The sequence below is a fragment of the Palaemon carinicauda genome, chromosome 11 (assembly GCF_036898095.1).
Source record: "Palaemon carinicauda isolate YSFRI2023 chromosome 11, ASM3689809v2, whole genome shotgun sequence".
NCBI lineage: Eukaryota > Metazoa > Arthropoda > Malacostraca > Decapoda > Palaemonidae > Palaemon > Palaemon carinicauda.
The window spans coordinates 18,914,196-18,926,529 of record NC_090735.1 but is presented as its reverse complement, the minus strand read 5'-3'; the positions used below and the strand labels follow the sequence as shown (position 1 = coordinate 18,926,529).

General features: G+C 36.8%; 1 protein-coding gene across 5 annotated transcripts in view; it reads right to left on the bottom strand.

Moving 5' to 3' along the window:
* Nucleotides 1-12,334, bottom strand: part of LOC137649986 (dmX-like protein 2) — a 192,412-nt gene that overhangs the window by 99,160 nt on the left and 80,918 nt on the right. For all 5 annotated transcript variants that reach the window (XM_068382984.1, XM_068382988.1, XM_068382985.1 and 2 more), the window contains exons 26-29: nt 10,892-11,024; nt 5,154-5,315; nt 4,485-4,631; nt 1,248-1,446 (exon numbers count right to left, since the gene is read on the bottom strand). In XM_068382984.1, coding sequence (XP_068239085.1) covers nt 1,248-1,446; nt 4,485-4,631; nt 5,154-5,315; nt 10,892-11,024 — 641 coding nt within the window. The remainder of the gene's footprint in view (nt 1-1,247; nt 1,447-4,484; nt 4,632-5,153; nt 5,316-10,891; nt 11,025-12,334) is intronic.

Genomic DNA, 12,334 nt, shown 5'->3' with positions numbered 1-12,334 from the left:
AAATCTAGAGGACCCAGAAGTCTCCTTTTCTCTCAGATTATGGTCAACAGTCAATCCGATGTAGCACTGGGTGTGTGGATTTTTGCACGAACTGAATTCAAAACTAGTTGTCTGAGAAACTTGGTCCTGTAAGGCAATCTTCTTGGAGACACTGACAACAGAGGCCACATATTTGTATACCAGTCTCTCTTTGACCTAGAGGGACTCACCTGAGTTATCCTCCTCTTTGAAGATAGTGCATTCTGAACTTTTTTCTTACTATCCAAATTACTAAGATTGGAAGAAATGCATATATGTCCAGATTTAACCAATCTTGTTACAAGGCATCCACTTTCCACTTTTGGGAAGGTGAACTTGTGTTTCCCGATACTTTCTTCTTATCAAACTAGCAGTGTGTTACAAGTCTGGCTAAACGGCGGAATATTAGTCAACTGCTTGATTTCAGATCCAATGACAATATCATAAGACAAAGGAGTTCATTCCCATTTGAGGGAAAAAAGTGCTTAGGCTAGCCTTTCTCTGGAGGGAGAACCCTGTAACCTCAGGGAATTCCTAAGGCACAGCACAGCATCATCAACGGGAACATGATCTGGTTACCTGTTTTGCTAAAGGAAACAGGCGACTCTCCCGGCCTCGAAACTTGTCCAAGAGTTGGAGAAACTTTTAAAAGCAAAGTTTGAAAAGACAATGATAGTACGTCGGTGTTATTAGCCATCTAGAATCAAACTGACTGTGCAGTGTACTGGCAAGGAGGGTAGGATTTTCCCATTATTTGCTACCGCCAGCACAGCTTTACAAGTTTTAACTTTCGAGTTTCAGCTGCGCTTGCATCAATCTCCAAATTAAAGGAAGAAAATTGTTTTTGTGTCAGAACAAACTATAACTTTATCACCCTCACCTTATAAAGATTTCAGCAATATCTTACTTTTGAATTTTGGAATTATACTTCAGAAACTAAAATACTTACTGGTATTATCCATACATAAAATAAAAGCTTGTACTTAAAGATGTACTGTATAAAGGTTTGAAAACAGTAATGGTAGTTAAATTATTGCCATTCAATACTCTCAGTAACTATTACTATCAAACTTTTTCAAAATGATATTCTAGTAGCAATCTTGAACTTTTACATAAACAGCACCTAACCAACAAAATTGTTCATTACCATAGCCCCCCCCAAAAAAAAATAAATACTACACTAATCATATTTTCATTCTAAAAAAAAAGATATTTCAATGAAAACATACCCATTGATGGCTCATCAGTGGCACCTCTGGAGTATGTCTCCTTTGCTAAAGCCTCCTTTGCCAAATTAATGTCGAAACGATCAGCAAAGTCCACATTGCATGATGCAACAGTATCAGCTAAAGCTAACAAATGCATCTGATCCAAACTAGATAGTCCTGGTAAGTGTGTATGAGTTAGCAGGGCTGCTAAAATCTGAGTCTGAAAAGAAACAAAATTGCTATAGCTATTTACAGTTGAAAAATTTATCTAGCAGAGAATTATGGTATTACTTATAAATATGAAAAATATTAAACTTTAAGGTAAAATAATAAAATAGTTGAACTAGACTAAGACCCTTTATATGAGAGTAAGTGAAGTTATTTACATGCTATATGTTTATCAAGTGGCAAATTACTGGTATCACTAATAAATATAAAACTGGCCAGTGTACACTTTACTGAATATCATTATCACAAAATAGTGAAAAGGACCACCAAAGCATACGTCTAAGTTCAAGAATTTGTTTTTGAGTGAGAGGTGAAAATTTAAGCAAGATAGAGTTAAATAAGTTGGACAACTAAGTAGCAAGAGACCAAAGGGAACATAAGGATAGTAAAAGGTGTAAAACCTTCCTAGCTGAGGGAATGGTTTAAAGGTCACTCATAAATAGCAGAAGCAAGGTACAGTGCTAATGCCCTATCAGGACAATGCCCTAGAGACTGACAATATATCTATTTTTTTGATGACTCACACTTGCCCCAAATCTGTCTTTACCTATTCCTCAAGTTTGAAATCTTACATCCTTTCTCCTTCCCTTATGCCTAGCCTTTCATTCAATTGCTCTACCACTCTTCCAATGGCTGTACCTACTTTCATCGTCAAATCTTTTGCCTCTTCTCTGTATCATTCTCCTCTGCTTCCTGTGGATACCTTACTTCCCAGTTCTTAAATGCATTTAATTTTCAATTAACTGACTTGCACCTCTCTGACCACGACCCATTTTCTCCTTTTAACAACTATATGGGCTGGTTCTTCCCACTATTTCCTCTGCTTCACCTACACATAATTCTTTTATATCTGCCTAGATATTTTCTCCTATGTTACCCTGTCCAATCTCTTGATTTCAACTTTTCCAGATGTCTCTCTCTCACAATCCTCCTAAATTGCTCACCCTTTTTTGCTTCAATGTCCAAAACCTTAACTGTATACAGTATGCATTAGAATGAATTAGCATTACCATTAATTCGTAAATAAAAAAGGAAGGTAATATACTATAATTTCCCCTGTCATCGTTGTTAAAAAAAACTAATGACCTAATATAAAATGGTAGACCTTTCCCAAAACTTTTTGCCTGATGATTAACTTGAATAAAAACTCAAAACTTTTTGTCAGATAAGTATCCTGAAGTGCAAAGTAAAAACCAAAAACGTTTTGCCAGTTAAGTAAACTGAAGTGCAAAGTAAAAAACTAAATATTTTTGCCAGATAAGTAACCTAAAATGCGAAGTAAAAACCAAAAATCCTTTTTGGTTTTGAATTTCAAGAGAAGAATGACAACATTGTCAAATTTATCTTCTATCACAACTTTTGGTTTACAAACTACTCACCTACCATATAATGCAATTATGGTGATCACTTTAAAATCATTCCTATTACAAAAGATGCCAATTTTAATTCTGGAAGGTTTAGAAAACACATGACATCTTGAGTTCAACTATTCATAATTCAGAAAACATACATGACATCTTGAGGTTCAACTATCCATAATTCAGAAAACATACACGATATCTTGAGTTCAACTATCCATAATTCAGAAAACATACATGACATCTTGAGGTTCAACTATCCAGAATTCAACCAGTCAAATCCCTCAAAAAACCATATTGTATATACTAAGAAAATTCAGAAGTACAATGAACGAAATCTTGTCCCTGTAGAACAAGAAACCAAACTTTTACATCAAAATGATGTGAGTACCAACTTTTGGCCATCCACAGGTACAAAATGGGTACAGTAGTACTGTACTAATAACATTGATGGAATATACATCAGGCAAATTCTTGATATTTTCTATCTTGTTACTAAAGTTTTGCTTCAATAAACATTGTAGGCTAATGAATAAAGGGAAGATTTACTTGAATAACACAGCTTTTACATTGACTAAGCATGAAAGCTGCTGAATATCATGATACAGTATCTGCTTTTGTTCAATAACAAAATCTCGGTTTACATCTATTTTCTAAAAAGTGTCATAGCATTTAATTCCATAAAGAACAGGAAACCTAATAAATCCTCCATACATTAAGTCTTATTACATCAATGTTAAAAATATATTACCTTGGGTAGGGTATTGTTTAGTGGTCAACTATTATTCCACCACATTCGTAAACTTCCGATGACGCACTTTGGCGTCAAACAATAATGTAACTATAAGTGCAATATAGAAAATTTAGTCAGCTTTCTAATGCAATTTTTGATTTCTTCCTACCTTTATTCCTTTCTTAGTTACGCTACAAAACATCACTGTAAGTAGTATGACAAATGATGTCATTGCTCCCTGATCAACCTTGCCACTGCTGGGAATGTTTAATTTTATTTAATTATTTATTTGATAATAATTATCATTATTACTTGCTAAGTTAAAACCCTAGTTGGAAAAGCTGGATGCTATAATCCCAGAGGCTCCAACAGGGAGATATAGCCCAGTGAGGAAAGTAAATAAGGAAATAAACTACTAGGGAATTTATGGACAATTAAAATATTGTACTGTATTCTGAGAACAGTAACAACATTAATATAAATCTTTCATATATAAGCTAGACCATGGTACAGAGGCAAGGCATTACCCAAGACTAGAGAACAATGGTTTGCTTTTGGAGTGTCCTTCTCCTAGAAGACCTTCTCTTCTCCCCATACCAAGAGGAAAGTAGCCACTGAACAACTACATTGCAGTAGTTAATCCCTTGAGCAAAGAAGAAATGTTAGGTAATCTCAGTGTTGTTAGTTGTATGAAGAAAGAGGAGAATGTGGAAAGATTAGGTCAGACTTTTCAGTGTATGTGTAGGCAAAGGAAAATTAAGCCGTAACCAGAGAGAAGACTCCAATGTAGTACTGTTTGCCTAGTCAAAGGACCCAATAACTCTCTAGCAGCAGTATCTTACAGGAGTTTTATGGAAATAATATTGGACACGCAATGGGTAAAGACTGAAAAGTTTACGATTGAGAATAGAATTACATGGGAAATATTTTAGTTTTTACCTGACGTGGACCAAAGAAGGCAATGCTTTTAACTTCATGAGTAAGAGACTTCCGTCGTCCACCACCGACGTCAACTTCATCATCGTCTAGCATCAAATCGTCATCTTCAGTAGACATTGCAGGGGCTCCAAATAATTCAGCATAAGTCTGTAAAATCAAATTAATGTTCTAAATATTAGAAGAAAGTGTAATACAAACAACAAATAGAACCAAAATACCAACATTAATCACCGTAACTTGTCTTTTATTCTCATTCTTGAAGCCAACAAAATTATTAGGAGTTATCTTGCATCAGGGATAAAAATAAAGAGAGGAGTATCACAAAAAAATATTTTATACAGCCTGATATCATTAGCTAAAATTGAGCAGATACTTCAAAGCAGACTTTTATTTTTGGAAGAGATATTATCACAACACTCGACAGTCCACCATGCTGATGTGAATAAATTCAAAGTTGGTGTCAAGTTATTTTTTCTCTTTTATATACACTTGGGAGAATCTTATTCTATGATGGGAGGACAGAATTCTACAGCTTTCATTACATTTACTTGGTTATTCAGTTTATTTCTTTGATTGATTTGGTCTTACGACTAGACTAAAATAATTTTCAGAGTAACTCAAAGATATTTAATGATAATAAGAAAACATTTGTCGCCTGCAAAAACTTACTTCCTCTTTATTGTCTGTCTTTTTTGTTTGATGAGTCTGTGTGTCTTTATCAGCCTCAAGTAAGAGCCACAAAGGAAGAGGAGGTATAGATGTTACTTCAATGTAATCCAGCGTTAGTTCTTCAGGCAATAAAGTTGGAGAACCTCGTCCATCTCTGCTACACTGGAAAGACACATTAATGAACTTATAAATATTGACAAATAAAAACATACAGAGCTAAAATCAAGTCTTAATTGGAGTCCAGTACTATGATTTCTCATTGTACAAGAAACTAGTTCATAATAATGTTTTCACTTTAATGAAAAAACCTAAATATTGTATACATAAAGCATATACTGTACATCTTCAGTAATCCCTAGCCACATTGCAGTTCACCTATGGAACCCTCAGAAATTTGCAGATTCATAAGCATATCATATGTAAATCTATATTGCAAACTCCACTTTACATTATGGGTTTCTGTGTGCAGATGAGTTTTAAACTTTTCAGATTTAACCTATGCTTTTGTTGTGGAAAATAGCCTTTTTTGGGCCCATAAATCAATAAAGTAAGTTACAACAGTAATAAATAAAAAACACAAAATTTAGTTCGGTAGCGAGAAAGCAATGTATATCAGGAAGAAAATATGAATTTGCCATAGGCTCACAAAGTATTGCTTTTCTATATGAAAAAGAAAACTCAGGAAAAGTAAGTAGAGTACCCTAACTTGACCAGATGATTACTTCAAGGCACGCTATTAGCTGGTATACGAGACACAATGAATCAGAGCACGTGGAATGTAATCCTGGCTGCTTATTGGCTGTTGCACTACAGGATTACTCTCAAGCAAACTATAGCATTCATTATTTCAAGCTGTCCAGTTTGCTACTAACCCTACGTACTGATTGCTCTGCCTTTTTATCTGAGGTGTAGTTTTTATTTGTTTGACATTTTTGGCTAGAATTGTGAATTGCTGTTAAACCTTATGATGCCACCTAAACATCCTACACCTTCTACGGCTTTTGGCAGCTAACCCAAGTGTCGGAGGAAGATGCTTACTACTGCGGAAAAGTTGAAACTCCTTGATATGCTTAAGGAAGGAAGAAACTATGTAGATGTAGGCCACCCTTATGACATCAACGAACCTACTCTTCACTAAGTCAGGAAAGACCAAAAGAATATAAGGACAATGGCATATGTCACTTTTATCCAGACAGCGATAAAGGTAGAAACTTCTTGCAATGATGTCCTCATAAGGATTGGGTCAGTATTAACCCTTTGTATAGGTGGAGTCAGAATTAACCCTCTGTATGAGTACCTGTAGAAACAAGAACATTGCACAGTATACCAATACCACACACAACAAGGTTGGAGAGCTGCCTACCTCCAGCAAGTTTATGGATGGCTCTGACGATGACCCAGAATCAAGAGCATCTAAAGCATCTCTCATCAAACCAACCAAATTTAATGTCAGCAAGGGTTAGTTTGATAAATTTTAAATGATTTTTTACCTTAAGTGTGTCAGTGTACAGAGAAGCTCCCTCTGTTGACAAACTGCCCTCTGACGAGTACTGTACATGAAGGAGATGTTCCAAACCATTATCAAGAAAGGGGGTTATTCTCGTGAGAAAATTTTCAATATGGATAAGACTGGCCTCTTTTGAAAAGGTATGTCATCGTGGACTTTCATTATGAAGGCGGAGGCTACAGGTCCTGGATTCAAGGCTTACAGATTTCCTTACACTTATAATGTGTGGAAATGCTATATGACTTATGATAAAACCTGTGCTTATCTATAAGTCCAAAAACCCAAGAGCCCTCTAAAACAAATAATAAGGCCCTGCTGCAAGTGGATTGGATGCACAACCTAAAGGCATGGATACGAAAACACTGACTTTGGATTGGTTTCATCAGTGCTTCAACTGCAAAGTCAAGCATTATCTTGCCAAAAAAAGGCATTAATTTTGAAATGCTTCTTCTAATGGACAATGCTGGTTACTGCACTATATTACAAGGGCGTAAAAGTAGATTTCTTACTGCCGAACATGATATCACTGATTAAGCCAATGGGTCAAGGCATTAATTGTGCATTCAAGACACTTTATACTCAAAACTCCTTGCAACATTTGGTCGAGTCTATAGATCAGATAATTTCTCACTGAAGGAGTACTGTACTAGCAATGTGACTCCAAAATATCCAGAAGCCCATAAAATAGATGAAGAAAGGAACACTCAATGATTGCTGGAAGAAACTGTTGCCATAAGTGGTTAACGATTACAAAGGATTCCCTCCTGACGAAATCCACCAATCGCAATTAGGATGGTGAAACTGCTTGAAGGAGATGGTTTCACAGATATGAATACTGACATTGTATATGACCTGAAGATCTAGCAGAGATGATGAAGTCTGCAAATAAAGACACAGAGGAAGGACCTGAAGATCCTGGGGAAGAAGAGAAAGTCGGCCTAACAGTATATAACGGCTCTCAACTCTAGCAAGAACAACAAAGGAGCTTCAGACACTGACTGAAGATTGGGACCTGCAGATAAACGATTTGTGTGTTGCAGTTCAGAAATGCAATTGATGGAGCCATGGAAGTTTATAGGAACACCCTTAAGCATATAAGGTAGCATCAGCAATTGCCGTTCACTATGTTTCTCCCCAGAAAAAAAAAGAATACACGGGCACTACTCTGTCAGCAGAAATAAATGTTACTGTACTGTACTTTCTGGACAACAAAGATATTGCAACAACTGATGCAACGCCTGCTGAAGTGATACTTTCAGAAGAACAGTAATGCTCTTCGTTACTATCTACATTCAGTGGAACCTCTACACACGAACGTATCTACATCAGAATTTTCCAACATCCTAAGTAAAATTCAAGCAAATTTTTTACTCTTTACCCCCTAATTTTATTTCGACACACGAAGTAAGCAATTTTCGTAGTACCGATTGTATCCGAATTTTTCGACACGCGAAGTACAATTCGAACACGTTCCTACTCTACACACGAATGTTTTTTTCGACACCCGGAGTAAACAATACTCGTACGCGTAGTTGGTGCTCATAGCGCCTGAAGTGTTTTTTATTTCCGCCGATAGAAGGCAGCACTTCGACCTCGGAGGAACCCTCAATTAGCGCGGCTCGGGTCAGTCCTCTGTTCTCATCGGCTTCTTGCGGTTGTGCTCTGTGCGTTCTGCTATTAACTGTGTTTTAATCGTGATTTTTTACATGCATCCTTTAACGGTAATTTACGTAAAGTATGGGTCCTAAAAGGCTTAGTTTTGCAAGTGGTAGTGGTGAGAAAAGGAAGAAGGAAATGCTTTCTTTAGACGTAAAGCAGGAAATTATTGAAAAACATGAGCGTGGCGTCCGCGTGAGTGAACTTGCTAAACAGTATGGCCGTAATATGTCGACGAGCTCGACAATCCTTAAACAGAAGGAAGCTATTAAAGCAGTGAAACCTTCTAAGGGGATCACCATAATTTCAAAACGCCGTAGCCCTATCTTAGAAGAGATGGAACGACTTCTGCTAGTGTGGATCAAGGACAGAGAGATCGTTGGCGACACCATCACCGAGACCGTCATCTGCGAGAAGGCACACGCCATCTTTACGGACTTGAAGGAGGAGAGCTCTGGGGGTGATGCTGGGGAGAGTTCAACCGAGCCTTCCTCAGATGATTTCAAGGCATCTCGTGGCTGGTTTGAGAAATTTAAGAAACGGTCCGGGATTCATTCAGTTGTTCGCCACGGAGAGGCTGCTAGTGCGGACACAAAGGCTGCAGCTGACTTTGTCAAGAACTTCGAAAGGATCGTGCTGGAAGAAAGCTACGTAGAGCAGCAAGTGTTTAATTGTGATGAAACCAGGCTGTTTTGGAAGAAGATGCCCAGTCGAACCTACATCACCGCCGAAGAGAAGAAATTGCCTGGGCATACGCCAATGAAGGAACGGTTGACTCTTGCCCTATGTGCCAATGCTAGCAGGGACTTTAAAGTCAAGCCCTTACTGGTTTACCATTCAGAGAACCTTAGGGCCTTTAAGGCACACATCGTCAATAAGGACCAGCATCATGTTTTCTGGCGATCCAACTCGAAGGCCTGGGTCACTTGGCAGTTCTTTGTGCAATGGGTTAACCAAGTTTTCGGCCCTTCTGTGAAGAAGTATCTTCATGAACAGAAATTGCCTTTAAAGTGCCTGCTATGCCTTGACAATGCACCTGCTCACCCCCACGGACTTGAAGATGATATCTTCGATGAATTTAAGTTCATAAAGGTGCTGTATCTTCCACCGAATACCACTTCTATCCTCCAGCCCATGGACCAGCAAGTCATCTCTAATTTTAAGAAGCTGTACACCAAGCACTTATTTAAGCAGTGCTTTAATGTCACGCAAAGCACCAACTTAACTTTGCGTGAATTTTGGAGGAGCCACTTCAACATCGTGCACTGCTTGAAGATCATAGATCAGGCTTGGGTGGGATTAACTCGACGGACCCTCAATTCTGCCTGGAAGAAGCTGTGGCCTGATGCAGTTTCTTCCCGAGATTTCGAAGGCTTTGACCCCGAACCTGATCCCGTGGTGGGTGCAGCGGAAGCCGTAGAGGAAATCGTCTCCCTTGGTAAGTCCATGGGTCTGGAGGTCGACCCAGATGACATTACGGAACTCGTCGCCGAACATCACGACGAACTTACCACAGATGAGCTCAAGGAACTCCATGCTATGTCGGAGCGCATGAGTGATGACGAGGAAGGGAGCGAGGAGGTAGAACATGTGTTAGGTTCGGCGCATATAAAAGAGGTGTTAGGAAAATATCAAGACGTGGTCGACTTCATCGACAAATACCAGCCAAAAAAATTTCAGGTTTGTCGTGTAGTTTCGCAGTTCGATGATGTTTGCCTAACTCACATTCGAAACATTCTGAAAAGCCGTACCAAGCAACTATCTATCGATAATTTCTTCAAAAAAACTACGAAGCGAACTCGTGATGAAGAGGATGTAAGTGATTAGAAGAAAACAGCAAAGAGTGAAGCGGAAGAAAGTGAAACAAGGAAAACGGCAAAGAGTGAAGCGAAAGAAATTCAGTCAATTTTAAGTGTAGAGAGTGAAAGTGATTAAAATTAATCATCAAAAAGAAAAAAAGAGAATGTAAAAAAAAAAAAAAATATAAAATATAAAAATAAAAAAAAAATAAGCTAAGTTATGTTAAAATTCACTTAGTGTAAGTTAGAATAAGTACGGTAATGTACGTTTATCGTAGTTAACCTCTCTACCTCCTCGCCGCCCGTCCGTCTCCTCTCTGCATAGCAAGACCAACAACACCTGCGCTGGAGTTTCTAAGGTAAAGTGACGCTAAAAACCCATTTCTTATTTATCATTTTTTGCTAATTCTTCTTATTTACATGTCTATTATCTAATTTAGTGTGCATTATTCTCATGGGAAATTATGTGTAGTAGTTTATTAAGAAGTTATCATAGGTTTTTGGGCTCAACCACGGATTAATCCTATTTCAATGTATTCTTATGGGAAAATTCGTTTCTACATCCGAACATTTTCTACATCCGAAGTTGGTTCTGGAACGGATTAAATTCGTATGTAGAGGTACCACTGTACTACTTCAGTACTGCACAGCTTATCATCATAAATCATTAATCAAGTTTACATATCTTCACTGGTGACTCAGAGCTAAAAGATACTTCCAAGAACCATCCAAAGATTTTACTTCAATTAACAATGACAAAAACTTTAAATACTTACAGATCCACCTTGATTTCCAGACATAGACAGCGTCCTTGATCGAGACCAGGTACGGGTACGGTTATCATCACCATCAGAAACGCTGGTACGGTTTGCAGCTTCAACACTGCGTTGACCCAGTTGTGATAGACACCTGTTAAGAATAAGAATAAATTTATTTCATAATAAAAAAATATCAACTAATAAGGAATCCTATACTATCCTAATATTTTTTTCAATTAATAGCAATAGTACTTTGAATACTTTTATACCATCTTTATACTTAACTATTAAATTGAATTTTCTCAATTGTCAAAAAAGTATTATGTTACGTTTAAGAGTAAGAAAATCAAATAATCTTTACACATAAATGTCTTTAAAATGCACATAAAACTTACCCATAGAATAAAAACTGCATACATTGCGTAAGAAAATCAAATAATCTTTACGATTAAGTGTCTTCAAAATGCACATAAAACTTACCTACATAATAAGAACTGTATACATTGTGCATACTGTATTTACAAATGCTAACTAGACCCTAATGTAAAAGCACACTATCCCCAGGTTAGAAAAATTAGGCCGATACTCAAAGTTGATGTCTAAAGCAATTAACTTGTATGGCATTTACATTGTATTTTTACAGTGGTTTCCAGTTTATTTTTGTCACAACTAATAACAGGTACTGGCACATAAGAAAAAGGAATTTGTAAGATTAAAATCATGGGCTGCACACAGTTTCTAATTGCCAATAGCTACAGTTTATAGATTAATGAATAATGATGGGGATGTAAATTTATCAATAGGGTATTTGAACCCAGATAGCACAAATTACTATAGATACCAATAGTGTACTCAACACAGCTAGTAAGGGAAGTCAAGATTTTACAAATCTGTTACTTTACTTAAAACTTTTAAAACCTCTGCATAAATTATATCTTCATTTACAAAACATAAGAAAGAGAGCATAGCATTACCCTGTAATATATATTTTCTTCCAGAAAACAGCAAATCATTGACAATAATAAAAGCATAGAAAAAAATCCCACATTAACATCCAAATCTAATCAACTGCCCAAAGAATGTAGTGAATTACTTAATAAAATTTTCAGCTTCTCCCAGACCAATTGCTATTTGTACAAATCTAGCCAAGACTGTATTCTTGGCAGACATTAGCTACCTTAACTACTTGAACTCTGTAAAATGTATAAGACAAACATGGTTGAAATTAGAGTGAGAGATATAATATCACTCATGTAACATTGACTTGTATGTGATAACCAATGGAAATAAAAATACTGCAAGTAGTAAATTATGTAAAAATATGAACTGCAATGAGTTTGATGTACTATACTTGAAAGATAAAATGTTTATGGAGGACCCAAAATCTACTGAATGTGTAAAATAGTCCCTCAAACAGAAACTTGGTTGCTTTCTAGTCCAAAAACAATATTTTCTAGTAAC